Consider the following 24,116-nt stretch of genomic DNA (forward strand, 5'->3'; position numbering starts at 1 on the left):
CCAGCTACAGATGTGGTGAAGGAAATATACTTGGAATTTGTATGTTCTAGATAGGCATTATACTGGTTTGAAATTTGCAGGTGTTAGGGTAAAATAACACAGTCTTTAGCAACACCATGTCCACATCCCTTCCATGACTTACACTGGGACACCCCTTCCATGACTTACACTGGGACACCCCTTCTATGACTTACACTGGGACATCCCTTACATGACTTACACTGGGACACCCCTTCCATGACTTACACTGGGACACCCCTTCTATGACTTACACTGGGACATCCCTTACATGACTTACACTGGGACACCCCTTCCATGACTTACACTGGGACACCCCTTCTATGACTTACACTGGGACACCCCTTCCATGACTTACACTGGAACACCCCTTCCATGACTGACACTGAAACATCCCTTCTATGACTTACACTGGGACATCCCTTACATTACTTACACTGGCACACCCCTTACATGACTTACACTGAAACACCGCTTACATGACTGACACTGAAACATCCCTTCTATGACTTACACTGGGACATCCATTACATGACTTACACTGGAACACCCCTTCCATGACTGACACTGAAACATCCCTTCTATGACTTACACTGGGACATCCCTTACATGACTTACACTGGCACACCCCTTCCATGACTTACACTGAAACACCGCTTACATGACTGACACTGAAACATCCCTTCTATGACTTACACTGGCACACCCCTTACATGACTTACACTGAAACACCGCTTACATGACTGACACTGAAACATCCCTTCTATGACTTACACTGGGACATCCATTACATGACTTACACTGGCACACCCCTTACATGACTTACACTGAAACACCGCTTACATGACTTACACTGAAAACATCTCTTCTATGACGAACAATGGAACAACCTTTCCATGACTTACACTGGAACACCCCTTACATGACTTACACTGGAACACCCCTTATATGACTTACACTGGCACACCCCTTACATGACTTACACTGAAAACATCCCGTCTACGACATACAATGGAACAACCTTTCCATGACTTACACTGGAACAGCCTTTCAGTGACTTACATTGGAACATCCCTTCTATGACGAACAATGGAACATCCCTTCCATGACATCACCGGGGCATCTCTCCCATGATTTGCACAGGGACACTGCATGATGATTGTCAGAATTAACGGTCTGCAGTGACGAATCGACCTTCTTGAAAACCGTCAGAATCAAGAATGGCAGCCCATATACGCGTTTGTGACTGCGTTGTGCACATGGGTCCCGTGCATTGTGTTTATGGAAGGTTATAAAGAGACATGGTGGTGCGTTCACAGGACCTCTGTCTTGAAACGTTTGTTTTTGCTTATACTGCCTATCCAAATTGAAAGTTCAGGTTTTCCTACTTTCTTCTGGAATGTATATTACATTAGCTAACGGTTGTGAGTGATGTAAACGCTGCTTGGATTACGCTGCAGCTATATCGTGATGTCATCTGGATGTGGGAGAGAAGCATCATGTGATGCCGGGCTGCAATGGGTACCACATTACATTAATTAGTGTAACTCACGATAATTAGTGTAACTCACGAGTGCAGGCATGGCGCCACCTGACACAAGCAGAGCGAACCAAACACCCGATGCATGGATTAATCCATGGCCTCTAACTGTTAACGTGTTGGTATCTTATTACGGTAGTTGTTTCACATGTACTCTGTGGACTTATTTCTGTTTCCTGGTTTTACATTCACTTGGTGAATGGAGTACACTCCTAAACCTAGTGTTACCCAAAAGATGTTGAGATCCATAACATTCTTCCTTTCATGCTTGGTCTGTCGGTCAGATGTGCGATACGGCAGCGTATCACTCAGATTTGCGACACAGCAATCTGTCAGACAGATCTACCATACATCAGTCAGATCTGCCATACAGAAGTCAGTCAGATCTGCCATACAGCAGTCAGTCAGTCAAATCTACTATAGTCAGTCAGATCTGCCATACAGCAGTAAACAACTGTATATGTAGTCCACAACCTGTACATCGCCAGAGGTAGATACCGACTGGAAACATTACCTTGGCTGGCACATGCGACCCTCGAGGCCACCGTGAGAAGACATTAAAGGGTATAACTCATGTACTGACTTGACGTAGATTTGCTATTTATTCTATGTTTGATACTAAGAAACAATACGCCCGGAATAACATGATCCTGGGTGTCACATTTAGTGTGATTTAGAAAGAGATTATCTGTTTAATATAACGGTACACAAGATGTCTTGAAAGACGTGTTAGAGAGGAGGTTTCAGTGCTGAGCAAACACAAAACATGACTTCGAGTTATATGTTCAAATAATGTGAAAAAGTTGATTATCTCTATTTACCTATCACATTATCACTTTGGCAAGAAAATAACTTGCTGGATACCGAACTGTGCGAATGATGATGACTGGGTTAGTCGGTCCATACAACTATGCAATAAAGCGAAGGCTTCACTCAACTTGTATGAAACTGAATCACTTTGAGAAAGAATTTCGTTATTTCTCCGATGAGACCAGGACAGATCTTACAGGGGTTCTTCTTTTACACAATGACCTCACCAAGAGTAATAAGTTGTTTGCTTTAACGAAATTCAACAGTGAAACTTTGCTCACAATATCAGTCCCCCGTTTGACTGATCTACCTTAAGAAACCGTTATCATACAACTCTAGCAGTGGTGAGTGCCTCGGTTAACAAGAAACGAACGAAGAAAGCTGATTGCGTAAAGAATCCACTGGCCTAAGCCTTCTCAGTTCTACTCCAACACTGCCATAACACACTTTTACCAGTTACTCACATGATCTGCCTACAGCTGTAGATACCAGCGACAAAACATTGGTTATAACGGATGGAAATAATGGTTGTGCCATTCTGAGTATGCCATCAACAGGCGTAAATATTAATGATTATCATGGTCTAATGATATCATCCGGGCCCCCAACGTCCCCCATTACAAAGCAACGCCTTGAAGATATTTAACTACAAGAATGGCTGATGTCAGTTAATAGCACCAATTTTATAGAACATTACTCTTCCCATAAAACTCTGTTACAGCCTGAATATTATATCACGCATTTGCAAGATAAAGGTCTGTTGAGGGCCTTTTGTAAATTAAGAATAGGTTTCCATGATCTTAGAGTTAATCATGTACGTAAATCTAAAAGGGATTTGTCTGACCTAAGTGTATCCATTTGTAAAAATTGTAATTTAGGGGATATTGAAAATGAATTCCATATAATGTTTGTGTGTACAATGTACTCCGATTTAAGAATTAAATATCTGCCATTTATCTCGCTGCCTGTTATAGACATACATTGTCCAATCTTATAAATTCTTGAAGTATTGATGCTATTAAATCAACCGCAATGTATTTAAAACATGTTTTCAATGTAAGAAATGTAAACCATACCACGTGAGCATAAAATGAATCTGTATTTGTACTGTAGGCCTCAAGACCTTAAATACTGAATAAACTGAATCTGAATCTGGATCTGAAATGACCATTGGAACGTTATCACAGTGACCATACAGATGTATGATAGTTTATGTCTTCTATTTATTGTTTATTCTTTTGTTATCACAATGCGGTAAGTCATACTAAGATGCAACAACAAAAACGAAGACCTCTGGGGTCAAGGGCACACCTTACAAAGGATCGGGATCATCGGTCCTCGGTCAAACGGGTGACTGATATTGTGAGCAAATTTTCACTGATGGGTACAATTTGACACAGTAAAGTCACTAAGCCTAACTACATATTCTTTTAGTCTCCTATTACGACAGCCATGGATTGCTGGCGGTCTGGTCTAAATAGAAATCCCCAGGGAATCAGGTCAGATCAAACAGAACAAAACCCAGAATAGATTTATCATTCTGGGCGCAGACTATCCAGCTGGGAGGAGTCCTAAAGGATGCTGTTCACATACTTCCTACATTGAGTGATATTGTATCAGGCTAAAACTCACTGACCATGAGTGGGAAAATTGGTTTCCACCTTCCTGTCAGTCAAATGTAAAGTCCTCCAGCACAGCCATAGTCCAGCCGATCAGTATTGACCACTCCAGAGAGTCTTCATGAGGAGTTAGCGAGTAAATTCAATAAGGAAATGTGTGTTTAAGTGAGAATCAGTTTGTTAACTGGTGAACCCTTGAAACGTCGGGCGTTGATTACCTTGGCAAATTGATTTCCTATGTCCTCATTCCCAAACTGAACCAACACCTCAGCGTTATTCTGAGGTGTAAGTGAGCCATCTCGGGACAAGAGTTCCAGAAAAGCTTTTCATGGATTTGTGATGTGGAGTAAAAGTTCATGCTTGTGCGTAATATCATTTGATTGTTGGTATATTGTATGAGGATTTGATACAATTCCTGGTCTGTTTGATTCAATTATTGCATTTAACCCTGCTTCATTTGATTGCAGACAACATTAGTTCTCTTCAGGATGTTGCGGGTTATTGTTTAATAGGAAGAGCCCATTATTTGTCATACACTATTTAATCAAAGTTCATTCAAAAGAGTTCCTTCGTGTGCCATCTTTCCTTCTGGCATATTTCGTAAAAGTTGGCCGCATGTAGCATGACCAACGGCCCTAACCAAATGTGTAACTGCTTGTCTGTGGACAACATTCCAGTGTAGTGGAATTTAAGTCTGTTAATGGCATATAGAACTAAAATCATAACAAAGAGAATAGTGTGGATGTCAGGTTATTATTTATTGTGAGGAAGACAGACTTTCAAAGTAAACTTTCAGACTTGTTGAAGTCAGTTGAATGAATCATTTTCGTATGATGGAGTAAATATATATTCCAAAGCTGTGTGTCCCTAATAACAAGGAATTCGCAACACATGAATTCACCCTACATTTAAATTAATGTATACATATGGTGAGTTTACTTTTTTTGCATTGCAGGAACTGATGGCCCATTTAAAAGCGGAACTTACCGGGGACTTGGAGGAAGCAGTGGTCTTACTGCTTATGGAACCTACAGAGTTTGCTGTGGAAGGAATGCATCGAGCCATGGACGGAGTTGGAACTGACGAGAGGCTTCTGATGTATGCCACTCTAGTCCACAGCGCGACACCACAGGTAGATAATGAATCAGATACATTTGCCACAGTCACACCTGTCTACAGATCTACACTACAGGTAGATAATGATACCATTGCCACAGTCACACCTGTCTACAGATCTACACCAATGGACCTAGATGCTTGAAGCTCTCTCAGCGCTAAGATAGTCGTACGTTAATGTTAATGTATGGCACTTACGACTGTCTTAGCGCTAAGAGAGCTTCGAAAATCTAGCCCCTGGTAGAGAGTGATATATTTTTAACAGTCACCCTTGTCCAAAGTGTGTGTGCATGCATACGTAATAATCGTGGTTGACCTGAAAGCTAAGATTTCAGGAATGAAGACAAATAATTATTTATATCCAACAGTACATTCGAAACATGGATAGTCGCTATTTTTCAATTTGTCATCAGTGAAGGACCGTGAAGTCGCTGTGTTAATTTTGCCCTCTCTTTATCCACAACACCACATAAGCTGGCCACTCTTGCTTTAATGCAGCATTTGTGATCCGATTGGGAATACCCCAAAAGTAGCCAGTTTGCTTGGTGTGTCTGTCTGTAAATTGCAGACACAGCCGCAGAAAACAAAACACATCGTCGTTCATCGTAGTTAGCGACAAGGCGATAAGAAACTGTCTTTATGCTCGGTGACCACTACTAGTACCACCTTACGCGTGGACACTGACCGATTCGTCGAGGGTCTCGTGTAAATGTTTTCAGGACGTGGACGTGGAAGACGTCCTATACAACGTTAGCTTATGGCAATATGTCATATCTGAGGCTTGGTCTGTTATATCGGGCGGCCTGCTATAACTACAAGAATGTCCGTGCAAGTTGTCCAGGGGCAATGCAACCGAGACAGCGTACTGGAACCAATAGTTTTGTGTGTTTTTTATTTCAAGACGAGTTAGCTGACTTCCCACCCAGCACTTAAAGCAACTGACTACAAGCTGTAGTTGAATATCGCCAGATTTCGCCATGACTCTTTCCAAATAGACCACGCCCGGGACTTGATCGGGTTGCGTGAAACTGACCACCCGCTGCATGATGGTTGGATAATGTATTAGATGGGCTTAATTCGGGCCATGTCATGTTGTATAAACAAACGCGGGCCAACTTGACTTGTTTAACTTCTCATCTCTGTCTACATTCTTACAACAGCCAGCCAACGTGGTCTCCTCGCTGCTGTTACACGCTGTCCTTTCCATTTCATATCCACCCGCTACTATAACTCGTGTACTACTGTACTGTCATATTTTACTGTACAGAACAGCAACACATTACAATGTTATGTTAGAATTTTGATTGCTATAAATGAACTCGGTCCCAAATAGCACGAATATACACGTGGATATACTTGGGAAGGTGCAATTTAAATAGGTCATTTTAACGGGACGCTATGACGTGACTAGATCCTTCGCAGACGTTAGTAGGACGCATTCACGGGTTTTTGTGTTCTAGGCCTGAATAGTCCCAGGACGCTGGGATATTGCACAGTGTGGCATTAAACAACATTTTTTTCAGTGAAACTATGATTCGCAGCTATATGCTAAGCTACACGGAAACCACAGATGTTCAGATCCGAATATCAACTGTTAATATTGGAAATTGGAGCTACGAAGTATTGAAGTATGAGGGTTAAGTGATTATTATCCAGCGTTATGAACATGAGCAGGCTGTCCTTCAGTGTATCGATCTCCTCTCCTCTTCACAAAGTAATCCCTATGCATCTTTCAATCTTCTCAATCCTTAGCTCAGTGCTGACACGTCTACTGATTTGCCTTAAATGAGATCAGTATTCAATATCGCTTAAACAGCCTATCATTAAAGAGACAAACATATCTGATAGCCATATGTGTGTCGGGAGCTTGTTGTTGACACGACTTGAAAGGAGAGAAGCTCTATAAACAACGTTTGACAGAGGAACTCAAGTATGGAAACCTTGCAGTGTCAAGGCGCCATTTTAACTTGTCGTTGTGTACGAGCGAGTCTTTGCGAGGCTGTCGATGTGGCTCCTTCTTCTTGCCCTTTGCATCTGTATCGGGGTGAGAAGGTGACACAGTTATGGCTTTCATGTCTGGATCCAGGGGGTCATGAGTAAACTCCAGCATCGTCCTTCCAGGCAGCAACTCCACCATTTAGCTTTCTTGTTGGAAGGCTCGAGTGTTGTCATGTGTTCTTTCATTGCAAAGACAGGCAGTATTCATTTAGGGATTGTATTAGATAATACTCGCTCTGTTGATAAATCCATATGTTTTTTTCGACATATGAATTATGCGTTCGTTATCGATCGACTAGTGGTTGACAGTATGAGCGATGGCTTCAGGCTGCTTACATGAGCTGGAGGAAAGCTGGAAGTGATGCAAACAGTAGACGTCGTTTAACACATTAAACCCACATACAAACATATGGTTCTGACACACCTTTGAAAATCAGTATGACGAATGTGGGATTCGAACACACGACTAAATCAGCGAATTGTGATGTTTGGACGACTAGGCTAGTGTACTCTGCTTTGTCTGCAATGGCGATGTTTGTTGTTAAACACAGCAGTAATCAATGAATGCGACTCCAACCTGTCAATAGTACAACAGGTCCTACTTCTTGACATTTAAGGAATCGTCGAAGACATGGCGATAATAACTATACGCAGAGTAACAACACGTTCCCGTTTTGTTCTTTTGGTGACTGTAATCGGGGAACATGTCTGGTGCATGCACATTGTGGTGTTGGAGCTGTATACGCCGCCATCGAGTGTAGTCTTGGACACCGTAGTTGTGTGCACAATGCCGTTTATAGTCCCTGCAATTGTTTGATGAGAACCACACACATGATTGTCGGCTGCACCATACTGGTGAACGTCAAAGTCTTGCTCTGGATACTCTTCCAGTCGGCGTTCAACCCAACCGATTCTCTGACTAACGTTTAGAGCCTTTTTCTGTGGTATGGAATTGGTATCTTGAACACTACAATTAAGACAAAATTATTTACCCCTGTGCTATTAACGTTGTATTGGTGGAACGTGAATTCAAGGCAGTTCTGCCTCCAGACTCAAAATCCATGTGATTATTACTTTGTCGGCATCATTAACTGTCCTAAATGTCAAACATCTGTGTCATTAGACCACGTGTAATGGATACAATTGAAGGTCACTGGTTCCATTTCTTGAGCACAGAATAAGACACTGGAATATGGTACATGTCCATTTAGCAACTGACCAACATTTACCTACATAAGGAGAAACTGATTTTAGAAAAACGTTTGATAACAAATGCTAAGATTTGATAATACGTTTTGTTCTTGCCAGTCCATGCATCTTGTAAAAGACAACTCATAGATAAATGTTTGATATTTACATTTAGCAAAGTTTATCCGGTTTTGTTTCGTGATAATTTACATTCACAAACATGATAATAAATCGATGTTATTTTTCAGGATCTGAAGAGTCTGTGCAAGAAATATAAAGAAGGTGAGTCAGTTATGCATTATGCATGGACGTGTTACCGATGTCATGTGTCATACCAGTGTCACACAAACAATCTTGGACGTCTTGCAAACATTAATATTTCCATGCCACAATAGTTCTTTGCTGGCTTCGCACAATAGTACATGAAGACGCGTGCAGAGTGGCAGTTTTCACAGGCTGGATTCTCATTTATGTTTTATATGTTAAGGATTCCACTTTCTCATTTAAGTACCGATTCTAGTTGTTTTGTTAGGGTGAGTCCCATGGGGTTTCGAATCCACACTCTAGTAGTACGTGGTCCGTGATCTAGACAACCAGCTGTCCACTTGTTTGGGAACTGCCTTGACTGAGTGGGTTAGATGGTTTGATTGAAATGCTGGCGATTGACTATAAGAGTGTGGGTTCGAATCCTGTATCAGATACAACCTAACAAAAGTACTAGAATGGGTATCTTACTGAGAATGTGTAATCCCAAATAAACCATTTTCCACTTTACTACTTTCTAACTGACATGGTGTATTCATGCATTCCATTCATTTGAACATACTTGGTGAGATAGCATAAACCGTGTGATATCCATATAGTCTAACCCTTAGTCTCCGGTGGGATAAGGCGTGGTTGTGTAGTCTAATGGGTAAAGCGTTTGCTCGTCACGCCAAAGGCCCGTTTTCGGTTCCCAACATGAGTACAATATGTGAAGCCCATTTCTGTGTGAAGCGGTGTAAGACTAAAATCACTCACTCTGGCAGTATATAATTCCATCACACACAAAAACGCAGTGTCTGCGTGGTGTTAGAGGAAAGCTTCGGTGATCTGATCCGTTGAAATACGTTGAAATCCAATCATACCTTGCTGGCAAACACTGAATCGTAATCACAGCGAATCTGGAAGACGAATTCACGGTCACTCGCTCCTCGCACGCCCAAAGGATGCACTTCAGCACAGAAAACTGTGGAGCTTCACACGAATGGGACCTCGGAATCGTGGTTTGCGTAGACTGCTTGTTTGTTTGTTTCTGCTAAAACACACCCTGACTCTATCTTGCATTAATCTATTCAAATTTCAGCGCACAAGAAGGACCTGAGTAAAGATGTTGCTTCCGAGACCAGCGGTCTCATTCAAAAGGTTCTTCTCAATATTTTGGCGGGAAAACGTTCTCAGATGATCCAAGTCAAGGACAATGAAGTTGAAGAATCAGCCAAGAAACTTCATGGAGTATGTAGTTTTGTGTCTTTGATCAGTTGGTTTTCCAAAAAAAAGACTAAACCAGAAAGCAATTTCAAAAACGTTTTTCTTTCTTCCAGTACGACACACCGAGTGTTTTATATTTAGGTAAACGGGTCTTAAAATGACTAATATGCAAGTTTTATATCCCAGTGTACCCTCCCATTATCCGTTTTAGAGATTGGTAAAGTCTTGAAAATCTGTAGAAAGTTTTATTGCGTTTTCCAGCCCATCCATCTTGTAAAAGCCCATTCATAGTGACTCATGGATGTAAAATTGGTAAAGTCTTGAAAATCTGTACAACGTTTTGATCAAAACGTCATGAGTACTTTTTAACGATCGTATTTTTTTCAAAATTCAGACTTACTAAAGAAACATTCACATCATTTCACACACCCGTTAAAAACAGTATATAAATGCTTTTATCCGAACGGCACCTCGTATCACGTTCAACTAGTTGTGTGGTGTGAATGGGCCTTAAGACTTGGGTCTGATGTAAAACTGGAGTCGTGACAAAGACTACGTTAATATCATTTTAGCTGAACTGCATCATCTCGGTGTAAGATATTGTACCAACCGCCCAACACCACTTGTACAAGTTTCATTGTATTCACCACATCATTTTATTTAGGTAAACCTGCACTGTATCTCAGACGACTACAACAAACGGATCTCGTGTAACGTTGTTCCTTTGAGACAACCCAGCTTGCTTCAACGTCAAGGACTACACTATCTATTCATTATACTTGCATAAACACACAGTCGTGCTAAAACAATGTGCGTTGATCACAGAACCGTTATTAGATATGCTGGTAGTGAAATGTAGGGTGAGCAACAAAAATGTCTTCAGGTTCAATTACCGAAAATGAAATTTTCGACATGTTTGGGATTGTATCCTCAAACGAATCCTATCAGAACTCCATTTTGTGATGCACTACACTTGCTGGTGCTGCGGAGTTCTCGGGTATGTCTCAGTGACAAATATTTGCTCAGCATGTTTCTTATAACCATGAGATCACATGCATGTATAATAATAATAATAATAATAATATGAAGATGTATATTTCTTGCATACCCGTGGGTGAAAAACCCATGTGAGAAAGCTAGTCTCAAACATATGTGTGAGATCAATTTCTAAGCCCTGACTGGCTACTCCATGTTGATGACCTCGGGTCAGATTATGTTCGACTACTTTCTTGATGAAACCGGTATTTATGCAAAAACTTTACACTGTAACATAAAGACAACACGAATTTAGTTTTTGGTCTAATTCCCTTGATCGCTTGAGACGTTATAGTCATGTATTCAAAATGACTTGCACTGTTACTAGGAAGGCAAGTCATTCATAAACGTTGTGTTGTATATTAAACTGCGGTGTTATGAGAAAATATGAAAATAATATAAAATGTGTTGTGTAAGAAACAGATTTCTGTACTCGTGTCTGACAGATGGCATTCATCTCACAACCCTTCGTTTCTAAACGTGAATATAACTCGCTTTCACGTTCGCTTTAGATGCGTTGTAAGATAAATGGTTTTCTCACAGACATCCGTGTATTAATCTCTCTCTCTATGTTCTTAATCATCTTTGGCGGAAGAAAAACCGACAGCCACTGTAACCGATAAATTGTCTGTGCGGTGTGGGGGTCTCTTTCAAAATGATCTATCGATAACAGAAGACAAGCATATAATATTAACACTTTTAATGAGTGAGTGAGTAGGGGTTTACAGCGCCTTTTTAGCAATGTACGAGATGCTAGAAATGGGCTTCATCAGGAAAGTAAAATCCGTCCCACCACTCACAGAGTATATGAATGAGTTAAGTTTTACGCCGCACTCATCAATATTCTAACTGTATGACGACGGTCTGTAAATAATCAAACCTGGACAAGACAATACACTGACCAACAGCATGAGCATCGATCTGCTCAATGGGAAACGGTGACGTGTGTCAACCAAGTCAGTGAGCCAGACCACCCGATTCTGTAATTCGCCTCTTACTACAAGCGATATCAGTGCTTACCCGGACCCGCACTGGTTCTCTGTCAGAGTATATGAACACTTTGATATTGTATCAGTTCATGGTACGAAACTCAACATGCCTACATGGTTTCTCGTGTCTAGTGAGCCTTTGCGGTGACGTATTTGCTGGGATAGTTTCTGACGCAGACATACAGCTTGTTCGGTTTGACTTGAGCTACTCAGACACGACACCATGGCAGAACAATGTTTGATCGTTAAATATACCACGTTTCGTTCGTTCTCGTTCTTAGAACGTTCTTGTATAAATGTAATACCTATCGTATGGCATGATGTGTCTACGGTATGACATGATGTATCTACGGTATGACATGATGTGTCTACGGTATGACATGATGTATCTACGGTATGACATGATGTGTCTACGGTATGACATGATGTGTCTACGGTATGACATGATGTATCTACGGTATGACATGATGTGTCTACGGTATGACATGATGTATCTACGGTATGACATGATGTATCTACGGTATGACATGATGTGTCTACGGTATGACATGATGTGCTGCCACCAACCTACTGTATATCGCCACTATTGGCAGATCAAAGCCACAACTGCAGCAAACGACTGTTCTCATTATATTGTTTGAGGTTCGAATTTGTTGCTTCATGAAACCACGCACAGAGGCACAACACTATCGGAGTAAAGCGTTTAACCTTTGCAATAGTGTTAGCAATATTTCAGGGGAACAATGAACTAATCCAGGGAATCTAACCTATGTTTTTAGTGTTACACAATAACCAGATGACTTCCCCCACCACCACCCCATGAAAGGTCAGGAGAACAGGAAGAAACACAATAGCTGCAGACAACTCTAACTTGTTGTCATCTTGAATTGATTGTCCATACTAAGCCTGACCACTGTTGGCGTGATGAATGTTGACCTGTACAGATAGCAGATTCATGGAACAGAGAATGGCTGATCTTTATTGGTCTGGGAGACCGAGGTCATGTCCAGTCGGTGAGATAAAACAAGACCCACTAATCTCCCACTCTGACGTACATTTCAGTAATTGACTTCATGGTGAAGAATATATTTCGGGAATATAAAGATTAATCACGTGACAAATGAGTGATGCAAAGGGTCAGATATTTCAAGACATATGAATAAGGTACATTTTCGCGATTTGATAAACGCATTTAACAGGATTCTGACCACATATTGTCCCATTCTTTTGCTTTATAATGACTAAATAGGAAAATGCCTTTGAGTCCACCATACGTATGGGCATGGTATTACTTTGCACTGAACAGATCATCTTCAAGACGTTTTGCTGAATAGTCAAGCAGAGTTAGATTAAATTGGGTTTTCGTATCAAGGCTCTTCCTGGTCTGCGATTGGAAATTGAATAATTAGGTAATATCAAACAAATAAGGTTCTCCCAATTCAAATGTCGGAAGGCCACGATAATATTCTGTTGTCTAGACACAGACCATTGTATTGGAATGCAGGCTTGACAGAGACGGTTCGATAACACAAGGTCGATCTTGGTGGACATGCTACAGGGGTTGGCTGGTTGTTTAACGCCGCACTCAGCAATATTTCAGCTATATGGTGGCGCTCTGTAACCAGACCATCAAGTGATCAACCGCATGAGCATTATTCTACGAAATTGGCATACCATGACATGTGTCAACCAAGCCAGTGAACCTGCCGATAAGCATTATCGATTACTGAAGTCGAATTCTACCCCGACCTCCTCTGGCATGCTACAGAGAGACAGCCAGGACAAGCAAGGTGTTTGGATTTGATGCAAAAACCAATATCTTGCTCTATTTCACCTCTACGCTTTTATAATAATTGGGGATGATCGTAATGGTTCGATCGCAAAGAGAAGAGCCCAGTGTTGCTATGTGATTCATTCTCGCAAAAGAAACCCCAAACCTGGAGACTCACACTATATGCAACCCCATCTCGGTTGGTTTTAACTTTTCGATATGGGCGAGTTGCAGATTTCCCCGGGTCTGCATACGAACGGTGCTCGATTATTTACAGATCGGTCTCATATACATGAAATGGAATATTGTCGCGCACATTTACACACGTCTACCAAATATACCCAAACTAGGCATACTAGTGAACATAACCAAATGATTTGAAAATGCCAGTACTATTCCAAACGTTAAGAAATATATATATGCTTTTTCGTGCCCTGCTATGGTTTTCCCTCCCACGTTTATGTAGCATGCCTCTTTGTAGCTTATTTCCAGATTAAGTTAGTGAGTATGGTTTTACGCCACTTTCAGCAACATTCCATTACCATTCCAGCAATATCACGTGCGGGGCACCAGAAATGGGCTCCACACATTGTACCCATGAGGGGAAATCAAACCCGTTTCTTCGGCGTGGCGACTGAAAGTTTTAACCAAGCACAAATGTTGTAGATCTTGTATGGCTTGAAGATTTGATGGCGGGGAGCGGTTGTGATGATTTTCACTAATTTGCTGACTTTCTTACAACCGGTCCCTTCATTTAACCACAGTGCATAGTTACAAAACCTCTGTTCATAGTATCAAGATTTTTCTATTCGCTGTCTGCATGTTGTCTCTTTATAGGATGGTGAAAACGCCTTCAAATACGACGTGGAATATTGCGCTGACCTGCTCACTACCCTCAGTCCGAGTCAAGCCAAGGCTGTGTTCTCCCGGTACAAGGAGGTAAGGTGCAATCAATACCCACAGGCGCAATATAGTGGCATTGATTGAGAGAATCCAAAGCCATTGCGAAGTCCTCGGAACGTTCTTCATCATTTTACTTCACATCTTCGTTTGCAATTTTCAGCTGTGTTTTTAAAGGTTAGTTCGTAGGGAGCCAATAGTTTCATCGCAAATTGGCGTGTAAATGATTGCTTCCTGGTTTACTGTTTGGAAATTTAAAAGGATTCGTTCTGTTGGAAATCGATGTTATTTGGTACTTGCATCTGGACGGAAGTTTGCAGCTCCTGGGAGATAGTTATTATTTCGCGCTCTCAGTCTCTCAGTCTCTCAGTCTCTCCTATAATACTCCTGGTGTTTGTATCAACAATGTTGGATGAATGCAAAACTGGATAAACACAAACTAGTTAAATAATTTACAATATAAAATTCCCGCTCTAACACCACCCTGTTGAACCTCAAACTGTAATGTCCTCAAGGAACATCTGCATGTGATCTGCTGTAAACAGACCTCGTGGACATTGTCACCGATGACTAAATTTGACCAGTCGACCTTGCCAGCTCAGGCGGAAAAGCTACTGAAAACTGTTAGTGTTGCAGTGTGTGTGGGTAGTGGTAGTGAAAGGTGACATATCACCAATGTAGTTCTAGCAAGACATTGAACATTTATGCATTCGCGAACATGTTGAGTTGAAGGCCTTGTTCAGTGTGTCCACCTACTTTCCCATTTCCTACGTTTGTGTTTTTACGAAACGTTTTGCCTATTTTGTCAAACTATAATTACAATCCTCTATCGATGGATACCACAACAGCTTATTATTGATAGATAAAAGCACCAGCATGTCATTGATAAATGTCACTCCGGTCTAATATATAAGAAGGATGGAGGTTTATTTCTGTGGGCTGACGACCACAAGGGCTTATTGTACATGGGTTACCATAGTACGTTTTATAGATGGATAACAGCAACAGCTTATTACAGATGAATGACTACAGTTGTTCATGATAGACGGGTATCCATGGTTTCTTATTATAGACAGCAGTTAACTATCTAAATTCCTTGCTTGGAAGTTCGGAAACCCATGAGCGTCAAGTCAGAGATTAATAAGTATACATACTAAGATGATTCACATTCCAGATAAACAGATTAATGTGGAGGGATATTTGGATGGCTCGCATCGGTGACTATCGAGAAACATAAATCTAAGATAAATCTGGGATTCGAACCTATGACGAGCCGATCCTGGTATTACCGTAGCCGCTGACATTCAGCAAGGAATAGACGAAGACTCATTGATTTGCCTGCCTTTGGGGGTCGGCGTAATTGCTGCTGCAGCTGACGATGGTGACGCAAAGCTCCATCACAAATTGAGCAAAAATAGAAATAGGGATAACATGCACAGCTTTATTGTATTACATTATTTAATGTACACATCGCTACACAGAGCCCACGGTCCTTGGGCGGTATAATATAAATATTTACATAGACTCACACCTCCTAGAATGGCGATATTAATGGTGACAAACATCGGAGCGATCACATGTCGTACAAGGCACCTCGACAGTTCCGTTCAAAAACATCGCTAAAGGTCAGCATCTTGTTGATGATCTCCAGGCGGCTGTGGTGCTATTTTAGACCCGATGACGGGAACAAAAGCAACTAACCAACACTCGGATACTTCGTGTGTTTGTTTTGAAGGCCATGCCAGCGCATGCACTACTTTGATTTTAACTTCAAACTTTCAGTCTTTGAAACAAGTATGAGTCTATCTGAAACCATTTCAACCGAATACATTCCCTCCAAAATAGTAGGGTATCGTGAAATATGAATATATTATGCAGCGCCAGTAGATGAATCAGTCTTTTTAAAGCACTGGGTAGTTGTCTCGGATTAAAGTGGGTACCGAGCGTGAGGCACCAAACACAGCGTACGGTCCCTATACATTTTCCATATTCCAGATTCATCCACAGTTGATCGCAAACTCTCTATCCTTTAAGAACTGTTACTGGTCAGATTGTGAATAGATCAATAATGAGTTATACGCCTAAAGGCTAATGGAATATTTCAATCTACTAGAACTCAGTGGGAAGTAGCCAATGTCTACAATGTATCCCAGTGAATCATTTGGGAATGACTTGGGAAAGGTTTTCTGCAGACACAAATTGCTCGATTAGTCAGAAACCAGCCTTCTTGAAACCACGCCCAGAAGGTCAAAGTGCAGTTCTCCACATTCCACCCGTGATTGACCAGACGAATGGAAAACGTCTGGGTGTAGCCAATCTGCTTGCTCATGGACCATGTCTTGTACATCTGAAGGAATCGTCTCGTGCAGCTTGTTTCAGAAGGGTCAAGACTTCACTCTGGACTTAACTGGTCGTGTCCAAAGGCATCCCTGACAGACGTCCTGCGAAAGTCAACGTGAGTCAACGCTAGTCAGAATAGATGTGTAATGATCTGGAACAGGGTCGCAATGACTGCCACAACGCACGGCTTATTGTTCATGGAAGTGTTATCGGACTGGACTATCGAGACCAAATACTTTCGCCTGTAATTATGCTGTTGCGCCATCCGGGTCCACTTCTGAAGAGTGGACAAGACTACCTTAGATTGCCATGGGGAGACTGATTGCGACATTACGACAACGTGGAAACGAATGTTTGACCAATCGTGGGACCAATTATTGATCACATTTCATAACCTTGTCGACGCTTGGCTTGTCTGCAGCCTTGTTTGTTACACTTAGTCCTTCCTCTGTCCAGTACCATCACTCGATATATCTGTGTTTTTCTGAAATCATCTGTATTTTACGAATACCCACTTGTTCTGTAAACTATACATTACATCATACTAAAACAGTATTAACGTTGAGACCGTGTTAGCAATGACAGGTATGGGGCTGCCCAAAGAAGAAACAGGACAAGTATCTGTATGTGTGTAGGTGTGCATAGGTCTTTGTAGGTCTTGTTGGTTTTCTGAAGGTCTTGGCAGTGTCCGATAGGTCAAGATAGGTACTTGAGACTATTTTCAGATGCGCACTTTCGTAATGTTCCCGATGTTGTAATCTCATACGATACAGTCAGTTCAGAGTGTCTAATAGTCGAAATTGCTGTCTTGATGTTACCCAGATGGTGTTGTGGGCCTAGTAGTTAAGCGTTCGGTGGTCACACCGAAAGTCCGGGTTCGATCCCTACTTGGGTACAATGGTTGAAACCCATTTCTGGTGTCCCTCGTCGTGATATTGCTGGGATATTGTTAAAAACGTCTTAAAGCAAAACTCACTCAGTCACTCTCTGATGCTTTTATGGCCGTGTTGTGGCAGCACTGATGTATTCTAGCTGTATCCACAAATGTTCTGATACCTAGTGATCTTGAAGACGTTAGGACATATATAATAACAAATTTCCCTCCCTGACGATACCTACTCTGTGAGGAACTTGATCCTATGCTGGTGACTTCCGGTAATACGTCTTCGCTAAAAGCAGTTGGTAATGGTTGCTCTCATTTTTCCGTTTCTTCTCTGTGTACACTTTATGAGAGTCTTTGGGCGTCAAGTTGAAATAACTGGTTTTGCCAAAACCATATCACACTAAAGGAAATTACTTAGGGAATAACATATCAGCTGCGCGGAATTGCAGATTATCTATCCAGGGCAATGCCATTAATGTACAGGCGAGAGGATAATCCCTAAATCAGAGTTGCTGGAAATTTTCCTCTTACTTTCCGTTTTTATTCTGAGAACATGTGGGAAAGAATGTTTTATATAAGTCCTGTCTCATATAATGAAAAGGGATGAATTCTTCAATTTTATCACAATTGCTCTCATACGGTTGGTTCAGACTTCAAACTGTGAAGGATGGGGAGAAGAATAGTTACAATGTAGTGTATGATTTATTGTTTTTTGGGGAAATAATTCGATTTCAGTGACACACGCATGGTAAACGTCGAAAGTCGGATCGTTTAGAATATATGTGTGGGAACAATATGTTCGCAATGCACTTCATGTCTGCGTGAAGATGATTACAGTTTCCTTCTCTGGGGCCACTCAGTGTCGTTTGCTCCTCGCGTTTTCGTCTACTCCTCGTATTGTCGCTCCCTTTACGGTTAGCCGTTCTCCATTTTGTCATCTACCCCACATATGTTCGGTCTCTCTCCAGGTGTCGTCTGCCACCTTGTTGCCGTTTGCGCCATGTACTGTTACCTGGCCCCAGAATTTTCGTCTGCTCCTCGTGTAGTCGTCTGCTCCGCGTACTGGCCTCGCTGATGTCTCGTACAGACTTACAAATTTTTATTCTTGTGCTTCTTGCCGAGTCAGTTTGTTTCAAACGAGTCGCGTCCTCTCTGATCGCCTTCTACCTGCTGTATGGTCTCCCGTTCTCGTTGCGAGCCATTAACAACCGACTGGAAATAATCGATGCCAATTGTTTGATCTTCATTTAAGAGCTATATCACAGCCGTCTTCGAAAGGTATGGTTGACGTTTCATGTAACACGGAATGAGTATTCAATATATAATGAGGTTCAAAAGTGTTTCTCCCGAGGAGAAGAGATCGTTTTACAAAAGTCTTCAATACCTACGAGTTTTGTATTTTAATGAAACAGCATGTGTGACTAACAAGCCGTACATCTTATGCATTATTTATGTCTTGGTTGATGGAGATGTCGTTGTGGGAGATGATTGATGTAATTGCTGGAGTAGCTGATGAGGTTGTCTATGGAAGCTTTAACGGACAGTATCATTGTTTATCTCGGTCAGATGGGTTGTTTCATAGAGAAACGGGCTTATCATTGATAGCTTTTGTAAAGGTCAATAATGTCATTATGTTAATTCCAGCTCGTTCCTTCTAAACAACATTGTTTGTGTTGTCTTATATCAAAAATACCATGTTACTTTAATCCGGAATATGTTTAACGGGGTCAGTTTCTCTGGGAAATATGTCACTGTGTGGCATGTTTCTGACAAGCCGTTCAATCTGGGATGTTTTTTAAGATCCACCGTATGTGAGAGCGTATAATCATCTTTACAGGGTGGTGTAGACTGAATATACTGCCACAACAGAATATGTATATCAGCAAGATTATATTTCTGTCAACCATGAGATCAGAGTGTACACAAACATTAACGCTACTTGCGATGCGGTTCCCGAATATTGATTCGAATCTCGGACGGAACTGTCCCGTGAAAGAGTAATCTCAAATACACCTTATGTGTACTTTGTTACACCACCAAAAGGACCACAACTTAACATTATGTACATAAATTATATATACACTGACCTATAACATCATGGTAACGATTTGTCTATACTTATTAATGTACAGAGTTGACAAAACAGAGTGCATGGTAGCAATTTGTCTATACTTATTAATGTACAGAGTTGACAAAACAGAGTGCATGGTAACAATTTGTCTATACTTATTAATGTACACAGTTGACAAAACAGAGTGCATGGTAACAGTTTGTCTATACGTATTACTGTACAGAGTTGACAAAACAGAGTGCATGGTAACAATTTGTCTATACTTATTAATGTACAGTGTTGTCAAAACAGTGCATGGTAACAATTTGTCTATACTTATTAATGTACAGTGTTGACAAAACAGTGCATGGTAACAATTTGTCTATACTTATTAATGTACAAAGTTGACAAAACAGAGTGCATGGTAACAGTTTGTCTATACTTATTAATGTACAGAGTTGACAAAATGCATGGTAACAATTTGTAGAACAGTAGCTGCAAAGCTCGTAAATGATCGTATTGAGAGAGGGCTTTGACAGCCTTCAGTCCATTATACTTTCTGGCCTTTCCCCCATTCCCAGCGTCTTCGACGACAAGGTGGGCGATTTAATGCCGGGTAACATTGTCAAGATGGAACAGGTGTTGTTTTGTCCTGGCTAATGGTTATAAAAACAGGTTATTGTTTATATAAAGTCGTTACCATGCTGGGGGCCTCTAAAACACATCAGTCGTGTGAGTGGGCGCTCCCAGACAGATATGATTGCAGACAAATGCTATTAGCGGTGACTTAATAAAACCGGAGATGGGTTACACTGTGATTGTTTAAGCTAGGAAACGTAAGTGTTCTCATGAAAATTATATTATAAAGTTATGTACTGATCTTGGGAAAAGGTCGACCATGAATGAGTGAGTGAATGAGTTTTTTTTAGGTTTTGCACCGTTTGTACCGATATTCCACGGCGACAGTAGAATTAGGCTTCACGTATTGTACCCATATGCGGAATCGAACGAGCGAAACGAGCTATAAAAACTTTAACCACTTAACCCGACCGCCGTGAGTGGAGCTGAGTGGAGTGTGTTATCTTGTGGTAGGATTGTTTTACAGTTATGTCGACCAGGATAGATTATGAACTAAACACCCAAAAACAGAGATTGACAGGCAACTACAGACGAGAATGGGTGTTACTTAAAGCGTTACAAGGAAGTTAATTAAAGTGATAGTAAACAATGCGGTTGTGTATTTGTTGTAATAAACACCGACAGACATACTGTTATATGTACATTATATTAAAACACAGATGCCCATTATCTACTTAACGAGACGCTCAGCGTCAGTAGACCAATAAAGGTATATCAAGCAAACGAATCCGCGTTAAACAGATGCCGATGTATGTTCAACTGTGTGCCACATCAATGTTTTTCGTCTTTGAAACAGAATATCGATCGACGAAATAAATGTCACGGATACAAGCATATAACATACGGTTTCTATTGCCAAGCAACCCCTTGTTGTGTGACTAGAGCGACCATCTTCTAATATTTACTTATAAACCGCTAGAGGTGACCATCAATCACCAAAGGTGTCCTACGGGTTTCACGCTTTGAACACGATACCGGTGTTACAGCAAACGTACAACAGCTCGACTGAACTTTGTGTCAGTCCGCGTCTCAGTCAAGAGGACACCTGGATGGAAACTCACCCGAGACTAAAGTTGTTACCTCAGCGTCAGTCGCATTTTGACAGTAAGCAGCGTTGGGTGTGAATATCTTTAAAGTGACTAGAGTGACGAAAATTCTGCTTGAAATGTCGCATGACCTGTCTCTCAAAAACTGACGTTAAACGTCCTCCGTCGAAACTCAAGCCTGCACAATTTTTGCCCTCTTACGTTATAAGTGGTGTATTTCACAGAATCTGCTTGTGGTTTTACGTTTTTCAGTCTCACGGATATTTCAGCAAGATTGAACTTTCTAATTACACTCTAACCAATGTTGGCACAACGATAGATAATCCTCATGAGGACCACGTGAGCTATAATCCGTTTGTCTATCTTGTTGGCATCTGTGTCAATCCAATTTGATCTTTATGGGGCCTTAGGCCCCACGTGGCAGTACTATCGCCGGTTAATCACTCCTACATTAGATGCAGAATACATTTTAGGATTATTTTCAGGGACAGTAACCAAGTGTTAAATAAGAAAATTCATGCAAACCAACGCTTATTTTCCAGATCATGTCAAGAAAGACCTAGCTTGAGCAGTGACAACTGCCAAACTGACACATAACACAGACATATCTCAAGAAGCTCAGTCAAACAGGAGTCACGTCTCGCCTTGTTGCATACAAACGTACATCAGTTATAACTCCACACTGAAACAGAATGAACTTGAAACGTCGGTGTGCCCTTGCCTGTGGCATGTGACAGAATAACACTTTGGCACAACCTGCATCATTTAATGAAATAGATGCCAGACTTGCAGACCATGTCCTAGGTGTCAAACTGCTTTCCTATGGTTCACCTGTTTCCTTCATTGAAGAGAAAGAGTAATATTGTTGGCAGACATGTGGCAAATTCAATACATTACAAGAACCATGATATACTGAGATGTAATGAGAATAAAGCAACAAGCAAATGACCATGTTTTATTTGTTGTAGCTTTCTGGGGAGGATGTGACGCAGTCTATAGATAAACACATGGCGGGGTACCCGGAGATGGCTTGCCTATCGGTTGGTAAGTCGGCTGTAACTGTCACTCGCGGAATAGAGGGAAATTCATAAACTGAGGGACAAGGGAGTGCACCGGGTTGTATAATGTCATGGAAAATTAAACGACTTGATAAATTCGATTTTGTCTTGTTTACCATAATTCATTATTCGTGCAATTGTTTGTCAAATGTAGCCCGAGGCCTGGTTATTTTGTATAAAATAGTGGTTCATTGAAGACTGAGCTAAATATAGAAAGACAGTACAAAAGACTAGCCAGTCCAGACGATCCTCCGAAACAAATTAAGGTCGGTTGTAAAGGTAACATAGCTGTGACAGTTAGACGAATGGGTCACTGAAAACCAATGATGGCACCAAGTGTTGATGTTTCAAGTTTAAAGATTTAAAAAATCATAATTTATCCCATAATAATACGTACAGATAGTCTTTTGATTTCTGACTAATTCATTTTACGTTTGTCATGAAGTCAACTAAGAGATATTATGGTTTCCCGTAGTGTATCTTCATCTGTGTCTGCATTCAACACTCTCCATCAATCCTGAATTCAACACTCCCCATCAATCCTGCATTCAACACTCCCCATCAATCAGTACATTTGCACAGGTAACAATGTCACATTTCTTACAGCGCGCTACCTTCAAAGCCCCTACCTCTACACAGCGCACGTGCTTCACGAGGCAACCAGCGGCACCGGCACCAACGACAATCTATTAATGGCCGTTATCGTCGGGAGGTCAGAGGTACGTTGACCAAAAAGTGGTTGAGTGGGTTTGATTCAACGCCGTGTTTAGCAACATTACCAAACTAATCATTTAAAAACCTTTTTTTTTTAAAAAAAAGGAGCATCCTTTACACCCTCTAGTGTATCTCCATAAACAGTTCTAGATTGCAGTACTAGATTACAGCACTAGATTACAGTACACTGATACATTTAAATGACTGTTGACACACTTACTTATGAGCATTGTGCGTGGAATGCTTTGGTCAAACGAGAGTCGAAAGGGGTGACTGTGATGGGATAGTGGTGGTAAACGCACAGACACACACACACACACGCGCGCGCGCGCACACACACACACACACACGCACATCGGTTTTTGTCTGGTCACTGTATAACTGTATGCACTCGCGTGAAGTCAAAAGTGTCGCCTATGTCTTTGGTATTTGACGACAATGATTTAATCATGACATATGGACGTTAAAATTGATTATCTTCAACAGATCGACCTGGTAAACATCATGATGGCCTACAAGGCCACATTTAAGAAGTCTCTGGAAGATGTCGTGCAGAGTGAGTGCAGTGGAGACTACCGGAAGCTGCTGTCGGCCATTTTGAAATATCAATCTTGACTTGTGAAATATCCCGGATGTAGAGTTCAGCATCTGCAAAGACGCTAAATGAAAGCCGACAGCATTGTAAGAACTGTTGGATGACATGTGCCTAGTATAAGCACATTACTGAAAGTGATAATTTTATATTTACCTTGTATCACAGAGCGTACCTTATGGCGTTCAGATTCATTAGAGGAAATGTGGCGCATGTCTCTGTGAAACACAACCACGAAGTTATCTCTCTGATGGGTTTTCCATTAAAAGCTAACACTGAAGCAAATACAAAAGCATTTTGTTCCGAGAACCATCGATTTTGTGTAAAACTATTTCGAAGA

The 24,116-nt window shown here is 41.2% G+C and overlaps 1 protein-coding gene across 1 annotated transcript in view; it reads left to right on the plus strand.

Annotated features, from left to right (window-relative positions):
• LOC137293900 (uncharacterized) overlaps positions 1-23,810 on the plus strand; it is a 111,070-nt gene extending 87,260 nt beyond the window's left edge. The window contains exons 30-36 of the mRNA XM_067824703.1: positions 4,943-5,119; positions 8,538-8,571; positions 9,635-9,783; positions 14,392-14,493; positions 22,381-22,456; positions 23,077-23,189; positions 23,671-23,810. Of these exons, the coding sequence (XP_067680804.1) occupies positions 4,943-5,119; positions 8,538-8,571; positions 9,635-9,783; positions 14,392-14,493; positions 22,381-22,456; positions 23,077-23,189; positions 23,671-23,799 (780 nt within the window). The 3' untranslated portion in view covers positions 23,800-23,810. The remainder of the gene's footprint in view (positions 1-4,942; positions 5,120-8,537; positions 8,572-9,634; positions 9,784-14,391; positions 14,494-22,380; positions 22,457-23,076; positions 23,190-23,670) is intronic.
• Positions 23,811-24,116: the final 306 nt, after the last annotated feature.

This window comes from Haliotis asinina, chromosome 8 (assembly GCF_037392515.1).
Source record: "Haliotis asinina isolate JCU_RB_2024 chromosome 8, JCU_Hal_asi_v2, whole genome shotgun sequence".
In the NCBI taxonomy this organism is placed as follows: Eukaryota; Metazoa; Mollusca; class Gastropoda; order Lepetellida; family Haliotidae; genus Haliotis; species Haliotis asinina.